Source organism: Octopus sinensis, linkage group LG16 (genome assembly GCF_006345805.1).
Source record: "Octopus sinensis linkage group LG16, ASM634580v1, whole genome shotgun sequence".
NCBI lineage: Eukaryota > Metazoa > Mollusca > Cephalopoda > Octopoda > Octopodidae > Octopus > Octopus sinensis.
The window spans coordinates 7,471,140-7,493,639 of record NC_043012.1 but is presented as its reverse complement, the minus strand read 5'-3'; the positions used below and the strand labels follow the sequence as shown (position 1 = coordinate 7,493,639).

The 22,500-nt window shown below is 37.6% G+C and overlaps 1 protein-coding gene across 1 annotated transcript in view; it reads left to right on the top strand.

The window, feature by feature from the left end:
- Positions 1-22,500, top strand: part of LOC115220585 (ADAMTS-like protein 1) — a 92,978-nt gene that overhangs the window by 28,241 nt on the left and 42,237 nt on the right. Inside the window, exon 5 of the mRNA XM_029790735.2 lies at positions 3,506-3,636. Within this exon, the coding sequence (XP_029646595.1) occupies positions 3,506-3,636 (131 nt within the window). The remainder of the gene's footprint in view (positions 1-3,505; positions 3,637-22,500) is intronic.

Below are 22,500 nucleotides of genomic sequence, written 5' to 3'. Positions count from 1 at the left end.
GTAAAATAGAAAATATATCTCTTTACTACCCACATGGGGCTAAACACAGAGGAGACAGACAAGGACAGACAGACGGATTAAGTCGATTATATCGACCCCAGTGCGTAACTGGTACTTAATTTATCGACCCCGAAAGGATGAAAGGCAAAGTCGACCTCGCCGGAATTTGAACTCAGAACGCAGTGGTAGACGAAATACCTATCTCTTTACTACCCACAAGGGGCCAAACACAGAGGACAAACAAGGAGAGACAAACGGATTAAGCCGATTACATCGACCCCAGTGCGTAACTGGTACTTAATTTATCTACCACGAAAGGTTGAAAGGCAAAGTCGACCTCGGCGGAATTTGAACTCAGAACGTAACGGCAGACGAAATACCTATTTTTTACTGCCCACAAGGGGCCAAACACAGAGAGGTCAAACAAGGAGAGACAAACGGATTAAGTCGATTACATCGACCCCAGTGCATAACTGGTACTTAATTTATTGACCCCGAAAAGATGAAAGGCAAAGTCGACCTCGGCGGAATTTGAACTCAGAACGTAACGGCAGACGAAATACCGCGAAGCATTTCGTCCGGCGTGCTAACGTTTCTGCCAGCTCGCCACCATAATGTAAAATAAAATATAATCAGATAAAGGTAAAAGCATTCTTCGCACGAAAATTATGCATGTCTTGGTGTTTGTGTGCGTCTGCGATCGCTCTCACAAGGTTCAGGCCATTCCCATCCACGCCCACCAAGTCGGCCACATTTCTAGCCCTCTATTCTTGTACCCGTCCCTCACTCAACTACACTGCTTCCCCTCGCTCGCCACTCCTCCAGGTTACCTGTCTGTCGTCAGATCTGACGTGTCTTTCATCTCCTGCAGTCCGATCTCGTCGCTCCGCCCCTCTTCTGTAACCCACTCCTCCCTCATTCATGTGTGCCCGCCGCTGAACTGACCGATTCCCAGATCATTTTGGCGACATCCAGTTTGGCAACTGGGCTAGCTGCCTCTTGCCATTTCCGCTCGCAAATCATTCGTCGCACTATCCGGTATATAAAACTTGGCTTTATATACCGGATCCGTCAATTGCAGGCTTCATCGAGAAGCAATTTGTTTTTCCCTTCAAGCTCACAATTCTTTCACCCTCAACTCCTCCTCCTCCTCCTCATCCTCCTCATCATCATCATCATCATCATCATCATCATCATCATCAACTTCATCTTCGACTCCTTGCATACAGACATTTACACACTTAGATTTTACAAGTTTCACACACGCACGCACACACACACACTCTCTCTCTCTCTCTCTCTCTTTCTCTCTCTCTCTTCTCTCTCTCTCTCTTTCTATCTCTCTCTCTCTCTTTCTCTCTCTCTCTCTCTCTCTCTTTCTCTCTCTCTCTCTCTCTCTTTCTCTCTCTCTCTCTCTCTCTCTCTCTCTTCTGCTCGTGCTGCCAGCATTATTTAAGCTACAGTTGAGTCATTACAGATACATTCGCATGAAACTATTGGTATCCTATTAGCAGCACGCTACTATAAAAAGAAATTATTCATTTCCCAATGCGGTCTTGATTACTCACTTCTTTGTTCGTTAATAGCACGGATATGGATGTCTGTATTTCTATCTCTGTCTGTCTGTCTATCTATCTATCTATCTATCTATCTATCTATCTATTATCTATCTATCTATCTGTCTGTCTGTCTGTCTGTCTGTCTGTCTGTCTGTCTGTCTATCTATCTATCTATATATATATATATATATATATATATATATATATATATATATATATATATATATATATATATATACACAACAATATAAGGAATGGTAGCGGAGAATTTTTTCTAGAATTTTTTGCTACCCTTATATTTATTAATATATATATGTATGTATGTATGTATGTATGTACGTATATGTATTTATACATGAGCGCGTGTGTGTAATGTATAATTGTATGCATGTGAGCATATATATGTATATGCGTGTGTATAAGGGTAGATAGATGTAATGTGTATGGGAGTGAGAAGATATGCATACACGAACACACACACACATGTCTATGTGTCTACGACTTTGATTCCGAACTGTTGTCGCTTAAGTGGAAATTCTTCACAGAGAGCAAAATATATTTTAGTATAAGAAACGATTTGAGGCGGTGAGCTGGCAGAATCGTTAGCACACCGGGCAAAATACTTCGCAGTGTTTCGCCCTTCGTTACGTTCTGAGTTCAAATGCCGCCGAGATCGACTTTGCTTTTAGATAAAGAAATAAGAAACGTTAGCACGCCGGGCGAAATGCTTAGCGGTATCTTGTCTGCCGCTACGTTGAGTTCAACTTCCGTCGAGGTCGACTTTGCTTTTCATCCTTTCGGGGTCGATAAATTAAGTACCAGTTACGCACTGGGGTTGATGTAATCGACTTAATCCGTTTGTCTGTCCTTGTTTGTCCCCTCTGTGTTTAGCCCCATGTGGGTATTAAAGAAATAGGTATTTCGTCTGTCCTTACGTTCTGAGTTCAAATTCCGTCGAGGTCGACTTTTCCTTTCATCCTTTCGGTGTCGATAAATTAAGTACTAGTTGCATACTGGGGTCGATCTAATCGACTAGCCCCCTCCCCTAGAGTAGAAAAGAATCGTTAGCACACAGGGTGAAATGCTTGGCGGCATTTCGTCCGTCTTTACGTTCTGAGTTCAAATTCCGCCGAGGTTGACTTAACCGTTCATCCCTTTGGGAGTAGATAAAGGAAGTGCCTGCTGAGCACTGGGGTTAATGTAATCGACTTGCCCCCTGCCCTAAACTTGCTGGCCTTGTGCCAAAATTTGAAACCGATATAAGAAACGATCCGTACACACACTTGTATACAAACATGCGCGCACACACATATACACGCACACATACACCTGAACGCACACGTACATGCACTCACGTGGTATAAATTCCATTCACATCCATTCAAAGGTAAAGGGTAAAGACCTCCTTCGGTCATGAATGACCATGGGATTGCACCTAGAAAGTTACCCTCCTAGACACAAGTCCGGGCAAGGTTGTTTATGGAAGACCAGCAGTCGCCCATGCATACCAGCCTCCCCTCTCCACGCCTCCAGTGTTATCCAAGGGAAAGGCAAAGGGGCCGATACAGCTTGGCACCAGTGACGTCGCAACTCATTTCTACAGCTGAGTGAACTGGAGCAACGTGAAATAAAGTGCCTTGCTCAAGAACACAACACGCAGCCCGGTCCGGGATTCGAGCTCACAACCTCACGATCGTAAGCTCGACGCTCTAACCACTGAGCCATGCGCCTTCTAAATGGTATATGTGTATTATAAACATCTATACGTACGCTGTCGTTTTGAGTACACTCACACGCACATAAAAAACGCATACACACATCGCATGCGCACGCACGCACACACACACACACGCTCACACACTCACACACACGCACACTCATAAAAACTACATAGGCACACACACAAATAAGTATTCCGGCATTAATTTTGTTTCATGTCTTTCCAGATTCATCCCATATGATTGGTCACCTTGCAGTGTCACATGTGGGACTGGCGTCAAAACGAGGCGTGTTCCATGCAAAATATTTTTACAATTTCTGAACGAAGTCACTGAGGTTCCACACAAAGAATGTATTGGTAAGTGAATGGGAATTACTGTACTCGTATTTTCCGAAATACATGTATTTTTCCGACTAAAATTTACATACGGGCGCAGGAGTGGCTGTGTGGTAAGTAGCTTGCCTACCAATCACATGGTTCTGGGTTCAGTCCCACTGCGTGGCATCTTGGGCAAGTGTCTTCTGCTATAGCCCCGGGCCGACCAATGCCTTGTGAGTGGATTTGGTAGACGGAAACTGAAAGAAGCCTGTCGTATATATGTATATATATATATATATATATATATAATATATATATATATATATGTGTGTGTGTGTGTGTGTGTGTTTGTGCGTGTTTGTCCCCCCTAGCATTGCTTGACAACCGATGCTGGTGTGTTTACGTCCCCGTCACTTAGCGGTTCGGCAAAAGAGACCGATAGAATAAGTACTGGGCTTACAAAAAGAATAAGTCCCGGGGTCGATTTGCTCGACTAAAGGCGGTGCTCCAGCATGGCCGCAGTCAAAATGACTGAAACAAGTAAAAGAGTATACCAAAAATAAGGTCTGTCGTCTTATGCACCAAGATGACTTTAGAAGACCAAAACTTCCGAGTGGAATGCAGCAGAATTTGGAAAGATTGTGACGATGTCTACGTTACGTGTTTATATTACATGCTACAGCGACTTGTTCGTAGAAAAATGCGGTATTGTATAGTGTTTTCTCGATTAACACGGTAGATTGGTTTCGGCCGATTACTGCACAAATCGAAACCGTGTAAATAGAGGAACATATGTTTTAGATGATAATATTATTCATAACAAACAACAAAATTCTAATAGCTATTAACATCATCTCCTACTAATAAGCGCCCGGCAGAGTCGATAGCTCTCCAGACAAAGTGCTTAGCGGCATTTCTTCCGACTAACTACGTTCTGCGTTCGAACACCACCGGAGTCAGTTTGCCTTTGTTTCTTTCGGGGACGAATCGATAAAATAGCACGCAACTTAACCAGGCACGCGCACACACGTGCATACAGAAGGCGCAAACGCACACGTATTCATGCACGCGCGCGTGTACACACATAGACATGTACACACTCATACACACATACACACACAAGCAAATGGTACGCACGCAGATAATGTACACAGCTGACTCATACACTCGCAACAGGTACACACGTACAGGCACCAAGCACCCACATCTACGCACTCATGCAGCTGGTATATACACACGCACTGACATCCTCACCGGCGACAGATCCGTTCGCGCAAGACACTTTCAAAGATCAGTCAAACAGCGAAATGCACCAGCTTCCTGTCCAGCCAAGCGGTCCAAGAAATTTACCTTTTTAATGCATTTCGATTCCTCTTCTAATAACACCGTGCGATCCGCCTTCGACAAGAGCAGTCCAATTTCCGGTAGCAATCTTGGACTTCTTGTACCTCTCCATTCGGCTGCCCGCGTCTGACGAACTAGGCTTCTGTAAGTAGTTTACGAAACTAAGCCGCATGGGGAAAACGAGCCTCTTAACCACACAACCGTGCATATATGTTCGCGTGTATACATACATACACACACATACATACATACATACATACATACATACATACATACATACATACATACATACACACACACATATGCTTTCTTCCTTGTGCTTCTTTCACTCTCCCTCACCCTCTCTCTCTCTATACACACACACACACACACACACACACACACAACACACACACACACATATATATATATATATAATATATATATATATATATATATATATATACATATATATATATATATACATACGTGTATACATGGGTGTAAGTACGTATGATGCTTTTATCTACACACACACACACACACACACACACACAAGCAAATATATATATATATATATCAAACACTTGAACATACTTGAAATATTTAGCACTTATATGTACATCTGTTCATGTAGGGATAAATTGTAAATACATTTATATACATGTATGTTTGTTAGTGTGTGTGTGGTGTGTGTGAGTGTACTGCATTGAGTGTATGTACAAGTTTGTGCAATTTCCCATGCTATATGCATATATTCAGACGCTAGCATATAATCCGCCATATTTTAGATAACCAGCAAGTTAGCCATTATGGAATGTTGCTCTCCGTGAAAGTTGTCGATGTGGTTTCAGAGAGAATCTACCATATTGGTGATCTGAAACCGTTTATAAACTCATGGGAGCAGACGTTACTCTGTGGCATGTAAGAAGCTGTCTTCTCAGCTACATGGTTTCGGGTTCAGTTTTACCATGTAGCGTCTTTTACTAAATCCCCGGACAGACCAAAACCTTGTGAGTGAATTTGTTCGACGGAAACTGAAAGAAACCCTTCGTATGTACATATGTGTGTTTGTATATATATATATATATATATAAAATATTATTTGAGACAAAACCACTATTTTGCAAAACAAACAAGGAAAGACTTAATCAATACATAAAATTTAATAAATAGTCAAAAAAACCGCCACTACAATCGTTTCTTGTCTTGATCGACAATCTTCAGGTGGACTTCCAATCTAAAAAATCAAAATTTTAAAATATAAAAATAATACTTTTAAATAATTAAAGTATAAATGAAAAATATAAGTATATAATCCATATATAACCTATATATAATCCATATCGAAAATATAGACTAATTACCACGAATTCCCTAAAAAAAAACCATGATAAAACAAAACTCTTAAAAACATATAACGATAAAATCTCCCTTTGCTAAACTCTATAACAAACCTATAAAGTAAACCCCCTAACCTAAACATTCACACACAAATACACACACGTAAACCACAAACTCACGACTTATACACATACCTATACTAACTTATAAACCTCATATACCCCAAAACCCACTCCCTCCCCACACAGACAAATTAACACTACATCCCAAAACCTAAATAACAACCCATATACACATTCACACACAAAACACACACTCACACGCAAAACACTCACACACAAAAGATACATATACTCCCTCACATATACGCCTATACATACTCACTAAACTCGACATATACAACATACTTACACACCCACAAAAAACATTATATACATTTATGAGCTTTAACTCACCTTAGCATCTCTAACAAACAACTTGCAGTAACCCAATCCCATTCTCTATGCCTACCTCACTACTACACTATTCCATTCACATTCCAAGCAACGCTAGTCCACCACCCGGTTATTCACGTGGCAAAACGAACACCACTCAAAATTATGAATGAAACAATGTAAAAAAATAACCAACACCTAAAATATACAAAATACCACAAATTACCTAAAAAAAACCATTCCCTGTAAATTTGGATATATTCCCTAATATTTATTATATATATATATATATATATATGTGTGTGTGTGTGTGTGTGTGTGTGTGTTTGTGTGTGCGTGTGTGTGTATATGTCTTTGTCACCCCTGTCACTGCTTACCAACCGGTATTACTTTGTTTACGTCCCTGTAACAAAGCGGTTCGGCAAAAGGAGACTAATAGAATAAGTGCCGACAGTGATTTGAACTCATCATCACTAAATCACATTATTTATGCGATATGAAACTGTAAAATATTTTAGACAACCAGTATAGCAGTATTTGGCTGTGTGGTTAAGAAACTTGCTTTTGCAACCACAGGGTTTCGGGTTCAGTTCCTCTGTATGGCACTTTAAGCAAGTGCCTTCTACTATAGCCTCAGGCCGACTAATGCCTTGTGGGGGATTTTGGTTGACCGAAACTGTGTGAAAGCCTGTCGTATACATGTGTGCGTGGGTGTGTATGGGTGTGTATGGGTGTATGTATCTGTGGATGTGTGCGTACGTCTTTACATTTCTGCTTATTCTTCCACCGCTTGACAGCTGGTGGTGATTTTTTTTACGCCCCTGTATCTTAGTGGTGCGGTAAAAGATAACGACAGAATAAGAATCAGACTTAAAAATAAGTACAGGTTTCGAATCTGTCTCCCATGAGCTTTGGCAAGTCTTAAACACTTTCGTGTTGTGCGTTTTTGCTAACAACCTCAATGTAGCTGTCTTTGTCCGCTGTGTGCGCATCTATACATATGTATGCGTGTGTGTGTGTGTGTGTGTGTGTGCGTGTCTGTGTTTTTGATTAGGGCGCATCCCGAATGATCGTCTACGGGTGTGACGACCAGTATCTGAGAAGAGACTTTATATTGCGCGTTACTAGTTCCGCTGCAGAGTTTGGTGTTAGAACGCAAAGAGCTAAAAATAAGCTCTACAAGGCACCTTTCTTCCCTACCCACTAACACTTTCAACAGCTCTGACTGGAAGAACTTTTTTTATCGATCCGAAAGACTAAAAAGCAAAACTTACGTTAGCGGGATTGGAACTCAGAACGCAGACAATCAGAAAAAGTACGGAGAAACATTATACTCATCGCTCCCACGACTTCTAACGACTCTTTATATGATATTTTCTGATGGCAAATATTATGTAAAGAAGAGTGAATACAGATCGTGTTGCTCCCACTGAGATCAATTACCAAGGTAATTGATCTTTGCTTCACTTGAGAAAACAATCAGTGAATAACATGTTATCTTTTATTCTGCGTGAGTTAGCAGGTGAAAGTCGTTAGTATACGTTAGATCCTTAATCAGTGAATTGTAAAAAAAAGGGATCATTTTTTAAAAAAAATTTTATTTACATGTGTTAAAAAGATTTACTGAACTTCCCAACCGAGTGAATGTACTTTAATATCGTGGCTTTTAGAAGTAATTTAGGAAGTCACAACCAACTAAGGTCACAACGACCTTACTATTACCTTCAACAGAGCTCTCTTCTATGCTGATGAGAATGTCATTTCACTTTTTTCTAACGTTCGTGGCATTGGCGTCACCCACACGCAACGTAGACGCAACCTCACGTCAAACCTATTGTAACACCATGAACAAAAACATCAAAACCATTATCCAATGTGAATGGAGGGCGTCGTTCTTCTCTCCTCCACCACAAACACACAATTACTGCACATGTCTAGGGTGCTATCTTCCACAGCCACCTTCTATAGTCTTGGAGGACACGGAACAAAACCCATTCGAAGTCGTTGCAATCACTGATCATTTCAGTTGGTGATTTCAAATTCATAACAGAGAAAATAACCTTGCTCTGAAGTCTTGATGCCGAAAAACAAAGTTCAAAATGAGCCGAATTTGTCAGGCATAGGAGTTACAAAATCAAAAGCAGAAGTCAATAAAAAAGTTAAATGTAAAACTAAATTTTAACATTAACTTTATAAATATAGATATCTCTGTATAATAATAATACGTAATATAAATGTTGGTTGGTTGTTTGGTTGACTCTTTAATCACGCTTTTCATAAAATTATTTCCTCAATGAAAAACTAATTTCATTCTCATATTTATTTGATGTTTAAGGCGGCGAGCTGGTTGAATACTTAGCCAGCCGGGCATGAGTTCAAATTCCGCCGAGGTCGACTTTGCTTTTATCTTTTCAGGGTTCGATAAAATAAGTACCAGTTGAGTACTAGTGTCGATGCAATCGACTTACCCCCTCCCCCAAATTGCTGGCCTTGTGCCAAAATTTGAAAGTTATATCTATTTGATCTGAAGATGATGAGCTGGCACGCCGGACAAAAGGCTTAGTGGCATTTCTTCCTTCTTTATGTTCTGAGTTCAAATTCCGCTTGAGTGGAATTTACCTTTCATCCCTTTCAAGGCCGATAAAACAATTCCAGTTGAGCACTAGAGTCGATGCCATCTACTAAACTTTAGGTCCTGTTCCAATTGTAGAAATGATGATCAAGCGAAACTGAAATTGTGGTAATTTTTACGCAACGTAAGTAAATTACAAATTCACAAAGTTATAGTTATGTCATAATCCTTAAAATCAGATCAAAGAAAGAATTATTATGCATTCTTTGCCAAAGAAACTTTCGCAGATATTTAGTAAAGAAATTATTTTAAAAACTCGCATTGCTCTGTATAATGGTTTAGCAACCTACAAACCCTCCTTGCCTTTTTTTTCTTATAAAAGCATTTCAGCCACAAATAAACCAGGGTTTTTTTTATTGCTAACTGAAATGTTCTATATTGTCCCTCCCATTTTCAAATTATGAAATACTTCACCGATATTAGATAGCGAATATGTAAAATTTCTCCATTAATTACAATATAGAAATATCCTTTCGCAGCAGCTGCGGTTTGACAACGTGAAACTGGGTACGTTTTAAAAAAATGTTAAGCTGTCACGTTAAAAATTCTATTGCAAGTGTGCTGACTGAACAGCTAGACGCCAGTTGGTCCTTGCCAATGACAGAAACTGAAAATGTTCGAAATTCGTCACAGAAAGATGCTGACGTGCATTTTTATTACGTCTAGATTATGAAAAACTGGAGCTAGAAGTATAAAAAGTGCCTCATTGCATTCTCTCTTTATTCTTTTTTACTTGTTTCGGTCATTTGACTGCGGCCATGCTGGAGCTCCGCCTTTAATCGAGCAACTCGACCCCGGGACTTATTCTTTTTGTAAGCCCAGTACTTAGTCTAGCGGTCTCTTTTTGCCGAACCGCTAAGTAACGGGGACATAAACACACCAGCATCGGTTGTCAAGCAATGCTAGGGGGACAAACACAGACACACAAACATACACACACACACACACATATGTATATACATATATACGACGGGCTTCTTTCAGTTTCCGTCTACCAAATCCACTCACAAGGCTTTGGTCGGCCCGAGGCTATAGTAGAAGACATTCGCCCAAGGTGCCACGCAGTGGGACTGAACCCGGAACCATGTGGTTGGTAAACAAGCTACTTACCACACAGCCACTCCTACGCATTGTATGTATTTCCTGTTTGTATCTTTGTTCATTATATTATTTTTCTCCGGGCCTTGTGCCTAGATTAGAAAATATTATTTTCTTCTCCTAGTTGTTTGTTAGTTAGCATTAGTTATGTGCAGTAAAAAACCAGGCCTTTTTCGGTTGAAGTCCAGAGTCCTTAACACTAATGTTGGATTTCAATCGGGCTTACTTACTCCCCATTGTGCCTTACGAAATATTGGCCCAGAGATGGCTTTTATCGCTAAACTCGTTCACAATATATTTTGAAATTCCGTAAGGCGACGAGTTGCTTAGCGGCATTTCGTCCGTCTTTACGTTCTGGGTTCAAATTCTTCCGAGGTCGACTTTACCTTTCATCCTGTCGGAGTCGATAAAATAAGTATCAATCTAGCGCTGCGGTCGATGTAATCGAAGCCCACTTCACACACACACACACACACACACACACACACACATACCGAACTTGCTGCCCTTGTTCCAAAATTTGAAACCAATGTATTTTGAAATTCCGTTTTGATGTTTAGTGCATTTTCTTTAACTTTTTTTTTTCTGTTGTTTTGGTCTAAATTTGTTATTTCAGTGTAGATAGTTTCCCGTTTGTACTTGACTATTTTCCTTATATGTATCCTTGCATGCGTGTGTGTGTATGTATTGCGAGAGAGATCTTATATTTCCTTAGTACACTTATCAGTTTCGCTTTGCTTAATTCTAAGTATTTTCCTAGTCCGCTGTTGTTACTTTGTTGAAGTTTCCTATGTTTATCAGACACTGTCACTCTTGTATGGCGAGTAGATGTATGCTATCCGAATAATCTTTGAAGTGGTGGCATAGAAACGTTGTTAGTAGTCTCTGTAGTTCACTTTCACCATAATCTTATCGAATCACTTGCACTTTGTTATAATGAAACTTTAATTTATTACGGAATGGTTATTTATACCTATTATTTCTAGCATCGCTTTTTAGTTTTTACAATTAATTGAGTCAGATTCCGTAGTACACTTTTCTTTTTCCTTCGCTTCTCTCTGTTTTGTTTTATCAGTTTCATCGTGATTCGAGTTTAATTCTCTGATTTCGGTGTTTGCATCTAATTTTAGTGTCATACTTTAGCATCTAAAAAAATGTCAACGCCACCACCACCACAACCGTCGCCGCCGCCGCCACCACCACCACCAGCAACAACTCGAAACTCTTCTGCTTTAAGAGGAATCAGTAATCCTTTAGATAGAAATAGCAGTATCGCCCGGCGTTGCTCGGGTTTGTAAGGGAAATAACTATATAAGCATTTTTAGAGATGTAAAGTATAATAGCCATCTCAACATGGCTAATCACAAAGGGGGGGTGTTACTGTAGCTTTTTACGTTCTGAGATTTAATAATAAATTTTTAGAGAGTTACTTCCCTTATATATGCCAAAAATGCATTAAAAATGGGAAAAATTAATGGTAAATTATTTTTTAAATCGTAGACTCATCGTAGACTCGCACTAATACCCAGAAGGGCTCGATATGAATCACGACTATAAGATACCCGGTTTTGGTTAAACTGCACCGCAAAATGTGGGAGTAGTTAGGAATCTAAATCGAAGGGGACAGACACTCACACAACTACAGTTTTATATATATAGATTATCTCCAACCATGTCAATTACCGTTTCTTCAACGTGAGGCACAAAGGATACGTTGTTGTTGTTGCTGCTAGAGTGCATATTCTGAAATACGAGGACACGAAAACCGAATGATGAACGGTCGAGTGTAAAAGGTGCGTCGTAGCAGCAGAGTTACAATTCAATCTCTAATGGACTACCGATGATGCATGCTATTCAATTCCAAACTGCTGTGTGCAGTTTATTAGCAACGTTCTTGGACTGGAGACGATGGGTTTCGATAGCTACCAAAATGACCTATCGTGACCCTCAATAAAGCCGCGCAGTGCTGGGAAAACATCAATTTCAACAGTCAAAATGGCAGATGTGGTGAGCCGCTGTATGAAGAGAATATCATCAGAAGGTGACGGTTTCCTCTGCAAGCTTTAATGCTACATATCAGGGATGTTTGCTACTGTCTTAACAGCCGTTTATTGCAGTTGGAAGCAGCTTGAGAACATTCTCAGCTATATGAGGTAGGCAGAAGGGATGCTGTTGAGGAAGGATCCGGGATATAAAAGACAACTTCAGGATCATAACTATTTCATGATACGGAGTTGAAGATTTTACCAAAGGTTGTCGCCAGCAGTGTAGTCGAAGATGCTTAAAGTCTTTCGTTCTCAGTCACACACTGTCGAGCGTGTCTGGAATAGATCTGGTTTCATTGCGACACTGAGTAATATGTTGTTTGTTCTTTCTCGAGCCATGCCTGTCTCATAAGGGCCGGTTTCCCGGTTTCCTTGACGTATAGGTTCCCCACCTGGACGGGACGCCGGTCCGTCGCAGGTGAGCTGCAAAATGCAGGCGGAAAGAGTGAGAGAAATTTGTGGCAAAAGAGTCAGCAGAAGTTCGCCATTATCTTCTGTCGGAGCCGCGTGGAGCTTAAGTGTTTCGCTCATAAACGCACACATCACCCGGTCTGAGATTCGAACCCGCGATCCCTCGACCGCAAGTCCGCTGCTGTAACCACTAGGCCATGTGCCTCGACTGTGAGTAATATAGATATGCCTAAATTTTACAAGAGGCAACCCTCACTCTCAGATTGGTGTCGCAAGAGCAACAAATTTCTTGTTTCATCTTCAAAGCCGAATCGCTTCGATATATAGGAGTATTTGTTCGCTGATCAAAGAAAACGGTTACTTCTTCGGAACCGTTTTTTGCATTGTGTGTTCTGCCCGTCAAGTGTGCCCTCCCCCCACTTCTACTTTATACCGTATGCTTTGGTGCAAATACTACCACCGCCGCCGCCGCCGCCGCCACCACCACCACCACCACCACCACCACCACCACCACTACTACTACTACTACTACTACTACTACTACTATTACTACTACTGCTACTACCACCACTACTACTACTACTACTACTACTACACCACCACCACTACTACCACCACCAATACCACTACCACTATTACTACTATTACTCCTACTACATCTGTGGACTCCTTTCGTGCGATACTTCCTTCTGCACCTTTCCTCTGACACAGCTGCATGATTTATTTATTTATTTACATATTTATTTATTTATTTATTTATTCATTTATTTATTTATTTACATATTTATTTATTTATTTATTTATTCATTTATTTATTTATTTACATATTTATTTATCATTTATTTACAATTTATTTATTTACATATTTATTTATTTATTTATTTATCATTTATTTATTATTTACAAATTTATTTATTTACATATTTATTTATTTATTTATTATTCATTTATTTATTTATTCATTTATTTTTTATTTACAAATTTATTTATTTACATATTTATTTATTTATTTATTTATTCATTTATTATTTATTCATTTAGTTATTTATTTACAAATTTATTATTTACATATTTATTTATTTATTTATTTATTCATTTATTTATTCTTTACAAATTTATTTATTTACATATTTATTTATTTATTTATTTATTCATTTATTTATTTATTCATTTATTTATTTATTTACAAATTTATTTATTTACATATTATTTATTTATTTATTTATTCATTTATTTATTTACAAATTATTTATTTACATATTTATTTATTTATTTATTTATTCATTTATTTATTTATTTACAAATTTATTATTTACATATTTATTATTTATTTATTTATTCATTATTTATTTATTTACAAATTTATTTATTTACATTATTTATTTATTATTTATTCATTTATTTATTTATTCATTATTTCATTTTTATTTATTTACAAATTTATTTATTTACATATTTATTTATTTATTTATTTATTCATTATTTATTTATTACTAAAAAACAATATTTATTATTTAATATTTATTATTATTTATTTATTCATTTATTATTATTTACAAATTTATTTATTACATATTTTTTATTTATTTATTTATTTATTCATTTATTTATTTATTCATTTATTTATTTATTTACAAATTTATTTATTTACATATTTATTTATTTATTTATTTATTCATTTATTTATTTATTTACAAATTTATTTATTTACATATTTATTTATTTATTTATTTATTCATTTATTTATTTATTTACAAATTTATTTATTTACATATTTATTTATTTATTTATTTATTCATTTATTTATTTATTCATTTATTTATTTATTTACAAATTTATTTATTTACATATTTATTTATTTATTTATTCATTTATTTATTTATTTACAAATTTATTTATTTACATATTTATTTATTTATTTATTTATTCATTTATTTATTTATTCATTTATGCATTCTGTCATTCCCAAGTCACCTATTATTACAGGGATTTTTATGTCGCCAAACGTTAAAGTGCATGCGCGTCATATACGGGTTATCTCTAGCTGTCACAACTGGATTTCCTCCGTTTCCGCAATTTTCATACTTGGTTAATTCTTCATTTTCTTCAAGAGATATATTATCATCTGTCGGGGCTGATATTTTGATTAGGATCCAGTTTCTTTCCCCGTGGGATTCTTGGCAACAATATCCTTGATCGCTTTGTGTGGATTGGCAAAATATATCAGAGTATAGTCGCCGTTTGAGGTTGTTTCTGGCGCTTGCCCATACCGCCCCTCATTTCTACTGATATTTCATAATACTGACATATCTTCCAATACATGAAAGCTCCGACACAGTCATTCCTGTGGATGTATTCTTTCTTGGTATGAAGGCGTGTGGCTTAGTGGTTAGGGTATTCGCAAGGTCGTGAGTTCAATTCCCGGCGACGAATCGTGACCTTGAGCAAGACACTTTATTTCACGTTGCTCCAGTCCATTCAGCTGGCAAACATGAGTATTACCTGTATTTCAAAGGGCCAGCCTTGTCACACTCTGTGTTAGGCTGAATCTCTTTGAGACCTACGTTAAAGGTACACGTGTCAGTGGAGTGCTCAGCCATTTGCACGTTAATTTCAGATCAACTAGAATCCTTGTCGTCTTAACCGACGGAGTATCGTATTATTACTTCGTTAAAAAGGCGGCGAGCTGGCAGAAACGTTAGCACACCGGGCGAAATACTAAGCAGTATTTCGTCTGCCGTTACGTTCTGAGTTCAAATTCTGCCAAGGTCGACTTTGCCTTTCATCCTTTCGGGGTCGATTAAACAAGTACCAGTTACGCACTGGGGTCGATATAATCGACTTCATCCGTTTGTCTGTCCTTGTTTGTCCTCTCTGTGTTTAGCCCCTTGTGGGTAGTAAAGAAATAAGTATTTCGTCTGTCTTTACGTTCTGAGTTCAAATTCCGCCGATGTCGACTTTGCCTTTCATCCTTTAGGGGTACTGGGTTCGATCTAATCGACTGGTCCCCTCCCCCCAAATTTAGGGCCTTGAGACTTCCTTTAACGTCCTATTGAAAACATGCTTATAACAGATTAATGAGATAAATAGATTATTAGTAGTACATTTTCCTCATCATCCTCTTTCTTCTTCTTCTTCTTCTTCTTCTTCTTCTTCTTCTTCTTCTTCTTCTTCTTCTACTACTTATTATTATTATTATTATTATTATCATTATTATCATTATTATTATTAGTAGTAGTAGTAGTAGTAGCAGCAGCAGCAGCAGCAGCAGCAGTAGTAGTAGTAGTAGTAGTAGTAGTAGTAGTAGTAGTAGTAGTAGTAGTAGTTAGTAGCACTGTTGCTTACTTTTAATCTGCCTGTTTGATGCAATCACATGTCGGGACATACCCAGCGCCCTAGGACAAATGAAAGTCAAGAGGTGTTGAAATATAATTGAAAGATTGACGAGGGCAGTAGAGAAAAGCCTCAATATAATACAACGCTAGCATTTAAATTGAGAGGGATTTTCTAACGATGTTGGTAGTAATTGTCAGCTCAATCTTTTGGATTTCCTTGAGACATGGTTCTCCTGGGATGTTGTCTAAATGTTTCTGGCATCCCTTTTTTTTTTTAATCAAACCTATCGTACCTGCAATAACAGGAACAATTTTTGCTTTAAGATTCCACATCTTTTGTATTTCAATTTCTAGGTCCTTATATTTACTAAATTTGTCAAACTCCTTTACAGAAGTACTTTTATCACTGGGAACACTTACATTTATTAGTCTGCATGTATTTTCTTCCTTATCTTTAATAATTATGTCTGGTCGATTAGCCTGGATTGTTCTGTTAGTGTTAACTGGAAAATCCCATAGGATGGTGACATTTTTACCTTCAACAACTGGCTCAGGATGATGTTCATACCAGTAAGTAGGGGTTCCAATTTTGTAGTAGTTACATATTTTCAAATGTAAATACTGTCCTACCCTGACGTGGTAAAAATGTGTATTCGTTTGGTATCAGCACAGGACATCCCGAAGCGAGATGGTTTGTTGTTTCGTCAAATGTGTTGCAGAATCTGCATTTAGAATCAGTACCGTTTCGGAGAACGTTAGCCTGGTAATTTCTAGTGAGCAAGATTTGATCATGTGCTGCAAGTATGAAGCCTTCAGTCTCTATTTTCAACCCTGAACTCCTCAGCCACTGATGAGTTACTGCATGTCCTATATCAGCATTTTGACTTCGTAGTACAATAACAACACCAGTATTGCAAGTGATAATATTTGGGGCCCCAGCCTGGCTACTATCAGCAGGCTGGAACGGGTAAAAGAACAAGTAACGTAATAATAACAATAATAATAATAATTATTATAATAATAAATAATATTTTTATAAATTTCCAATAGGACGCGTTATCAGTCTTGTACTGTTGGTCGTTAAATGGTTAAGGAACTTATTTGAAAAGTCGTAAAGTGCAGAAGAGCATTTAGAAAAGTTTTCGTACCATTTCTGTCTTTCTTTCTTTCTTTCTTTCTTTCTTTCTCTTTTCTCTTTTATTTTTTTATTTTTCTTTTTCTTTTTTGCAAGCGATCTGTCGTGTCTTTTGATGTAAAGACGCTTCATTAGTTTGAATGCCTGAGAAGAAATATATTTTAGCAGGATGTTAAATTCCACTGCATTAAGGAGCAGCTTTTGAAGATAAAAATAAACATTAAAATAAAAATTAAAACCCCCACAAAAAAACAACAAAAACACCAGCCCTAACGCATACACACACACACACACACACACACACACACACACTCCTTCTCCAAAATAACGTAACCCCATACTTTGCAGAAAATTAAAGAAGATAAAGAAATTCGACGTGTAAATAAGCAGGGTACAGGGTGGTTATCAAGGGTGCAAAGTAGACTTTTTTTAGGGGGGGGGTGCAGTAAAGTTTCATGTGTGTGTGAAAAAGCAGAAAGCATTTGCTGTTACGAGTGTTTTTGCTTGTTGTTATGTTTTCATTTCTTTCGTTCACGTTTTATATATTTATTTATCTATTTATCTATTTATTTATTTACTTATTAGATGCTTAAGTGCGACGTTTAATAGATTTCAAGTTCGAGAGTATCTGTGAGTATAATAACGCCTGATGAGTTATTATAGTACGGCGACCCTTTAATAGGTTTGATAGTGTGCTGTTATTTGGGTAAATAATCTAAATGTATATGTTTTAAAACATTGCTTTATGTTATTGTTGTAAACAGAGTTGTTGTTGTTGTTGTTGGTGGTGGTGGTGGTGTTGGTGTTGTCGTTGTTGCTGCTCGTATGTATCAAAAGCATCAGAAACCGCGGAGTTAAGCAAAAAAGAAATCAAAAACTTGTGAAATGATTATCTCAACCAGCATTGCACTCTGTATTTTTTTTGATTCTCTACGATTTCTCACGCTACATAATCACACACACTCACACACACACACCCACACACACACACATACACACACACGCACGCCTACTCTCATATATATCGGTCGTTTGTCCTTAAGTCCAAAAAAAATTGCACACACTAACATTTTTTTCAAAGTAGTTTGTATATACTCGTAGTATATCCGTGGTTATGACCAGTCAGAAAGTTACCATTCGTTTAACATCTACAATTGCACTTGGCAATATAGGCGACTCATCAGACCTGCTGACCGGAGGCACATGACCTCTTTACTAAAGGAGGTAAGAATACATTCTTGGTCAAATTGAAAAAACTCCGAAATGAAAAAAACCCAAAAAAACTCTGAAACGTAAAAAATTCCACTCTGAGAGGAATACAGCTACCTTCCTTTGAACGAGTCGAACTGTGTTCGAGAATGATCAGTTTGTGTGCGTTTTCTTTCTCGTTCACTAGTCCACAAACGAGGAAGGTCAAGTTTCCAAAATAAATTTACCATCATGAGAGCAGCGACTAAAAATCTCACTTTTTGAATTCAAGAAGGCATCTGGACCTTGCGAATGTTTTAAGATCATTGTCTCTCGGTCAAGTAAAGTTTGCACAGCACTCGTGAGTATGTGCCATCTAATGATGTTGGGCTACCGTAAGAGACCAGCATTCAGAGCCATAGAGCAGAGAAGATTCTACTGCAGAACGAAACAGGTGTAGCTTTAGATTACGTGACAGTTGCATTACTCTCCAAACTTTTCGCAGCTTGCCTGATGCTGATCTTGGTACCGCTTTACGAATGTAAGCTATGGTATCTGAACTAGGCATAACTCTCCGTCCCCGGCAAAGTTCACGTAGTCCGACGTAAAGCAGACGTAGAGGATTAAACGATCACTAGAAATAAAACCTATTCCTAAATATACGATTGCTTTGTTAATAGAATTGTCAGAAGTTTGTATGTAAGAATGTTTTTCTTTACGTGTCTTCATCTCATGATCATCTCATCAAATTCGTTGCTAATATTACCTTTGCAATCTATAATTACCAGTGCCTCAGCAATACACGACATACATTAATTTTCAAATCCAGTATATGGTATAGCGCATTAGAAACTGGACAAAGTGGCTGAATAGTCTATGTCCTGGCGCTTCAACTCGCAAATTTCCCCTGACAATGAGGTGCTACAAGTCTTACCGCCAAATCTGCAACTCTGCATATGATTTCGCAATTGAATCTTAAAATTTGTCCTTGTCGCAGCTATATCAGTATAAGTTGATTTACTAGTAGTAGTTACACACCTACAGTCGTCGCGACACCTACAATTACACATGCACCTCTCAAATTCTGTTGGGTTGCAATATACATTATCAGTATTCAGGGTTTTATTGCTATCTACTACATTAACGAAATTAATATTTATTTCTGTATACCCATCAACATTCCTATCCTCTTTGTCAATACGATTGTTAATAATCTCAGTATCTTCGATCATTTTATTACAGTCAATACTATATCCTACTTTCTGTGTTAGCGGTGCGATACTATCACATTTAAGATATCTCTTCAGATTTTTCTATAGAAAAATAGGAAGATACTTGATAGTATATTATTGTTACAAGACGAAATACGGAGTCCCTACCAGTAATTAATATGTACATACCAGTTGCCAGGAATGCGTTTAATATGTAAATTGGTTTATCTAATAGTGTTACACTGCTAAACTTAGTGACTATGTCTTCGTAGATGTCAATGGGTTGAATATGGTACTGAAGAAGGAGTAAGAAGTGCATATTTCAGGACTTCTTACTCCTTCTTCAGTACCACATTCAACCCATTGACATCTGCGAAGACATAGTCACTAAACTCTGACTGTGCAACTGGTTTTGTTTTGCAATCATACATGCATGCAAACTTATGTTGTTTGTTTGCATGTATTATATATATATATAATATATATTATATATATATATATATATATATAATATATATATATATATATATATTATATATCATGCATGCATGCAAACTTATGTATGTTTGTATGCATGTATTTCGGACGTTCGTGGGCTTCCAAATATCTGATGAGATGGATGTGTCCTACATGCTCACGAAAATTTAAATGATGTGGAGCGCAGTCAGACTATGGTCTGTCATGAATTCTAGATCGAAGCTTGGTTTTCGTGGTCTATAATGGACTGAAGTTACAGCACTCCCTACTGGATGGGACGCTAGTCCATCACAGGTCAACTTCCCGGTAACTGTCGGAACTCATTTGCAGTTGAATAAACTGCCGCAACGCGTCATGGAGTGTTTTGCTCAAAAAACACCAAAGCACCGGGATTCGAAACCACTTTCTTACGATCGTCAGTGCAATACCCAGACTACTAGGCCACGCGCCTTTATGGAGCTCAGCGATTCTGTTATCAAATACATGTAAATCCAAACAAATGTGTTGAGTGCTACTTTCGTTGGTTTGTTCACTCACTCCCGTATGTGTGTGTGTGTGTGTGTGTTGTGTGTGTGTGTGTGTGTGTGTGTGTGTGTGTGTGTGTGTGTGTGTGTGTGTGTGTGAAAGGAAATATTCAACTCGATAGATTTGCAAATGAGAAACCGAGAAGAATTATTTGTAAAAAAAATACATGTGTATAAAAAAATGAAACTAAATTAGTTGAACAAAAAACTTGATATAGTGGAGTGTATATATGAAAAAAAAAAAAACTAGTAGTGTGTATATATGCAAAGAACATAGTAGTGTGTGTATATATATATGAAAAGAAAACGAATATATAGGAAAAAAGATATTTAACGTAGGAAACTAGAAGAAAGTTAGAGGTTTGTTTAGGCCAGGAAATTGATGATATCTGTGCCCTTGTGTATTGGACAGGGATATTGATAACAGAAAAGTTGTTATGAGTTTTATTGAAACACACACACACACGCACACACACACATACACACATTATTAATACAAACACTACATCGAAAATTCCAAAGCAGCACGCACGCACATGCACGCACATGCACGCACAAACATATACACACATTCATTTGAATGTTTAGCGACATCAATTCTTTTGCATTGACAGGATTCCATGTCATTGCCATCATATTTAAACGAAAGGCCCACACAGACAGACACTATTTTTTCTTAACAGAATAACGATATTTTTTATATACAAAATAACTGATACCTACCAGCATTTAACAATTTCATTAATTATTTAGGTAAAATATTTCAGTGTTTTGATTGATAGATAATGCTCAACATAGCGATAAAAATGGACATAATATATAATATAGTTGTGTGGTATATATATGTATAGATAGATTACACATACACGCGCACGCGCCTGAGTAAGCATTGGAATCGACTGCAGAAGTTTGTAGTGTGCAAAGGTTATCTTACATAACCAGTAGAAAACACGTGTATTTAATGCAATCAAAATATCAACCGTTGTTTTTGTGTTTATTCTGATGTATATACATACATACGTCTGTCTGTCTGTCTATCTATCTATCTATCTATCTATCTATCTATCTAGCATAGCTGTGTGGTAAAAAGCCTGCTTCCCAACCACATGATTCCGGGTTCAGTCCCACTGTATGACACCTTGGGCAACTGTCTTCTACTATAGCCACAGGCCGACGAAAGCCTAGTGAGTGAATTTGGTAAACAGAAACTGAAAGAAGCCCGTCGTATATATTATATATGTGTGTATATTATATATATGTGAGTTTTTGTCTGTGTTTGTCCCCCTCACTATCACTTGACAACCAATGCTGGTGTGTCTACGTCCCCATAAATTAGCGGTTCGGCAAAAAAGTGAACGATAGAATAAGTACTAGGCTTACAAAGAATAAGTCCTGTGTGTGTGTGTGTGTGTGTGTGTGTGTGTGTGTGTGTGTGTGTGTGTGTGTGTGTGTGTGTGTGAGAGAGAGAGAGAGAGAAATTACATTCACACATTCATACGTATACACACGCACGAAAGTAGAAGTAGAGACCTCAATGCAGATCCGCAAACGTTCACAGAGTTTAATATTCAATCTACAAATAATCTTTATTCAGAACCTAAAAGTTTTCTATTAAATTAGGATAAATCAAATTTAATGGCTAAAATATTCCACACACTTTCGTCAGCTGTTACCATTCATAGTATTAAAAAAGATCTTTAAATTGCTGACGGAGTGATTTGAACTCGGAACGTCAAGAGCCGGAAA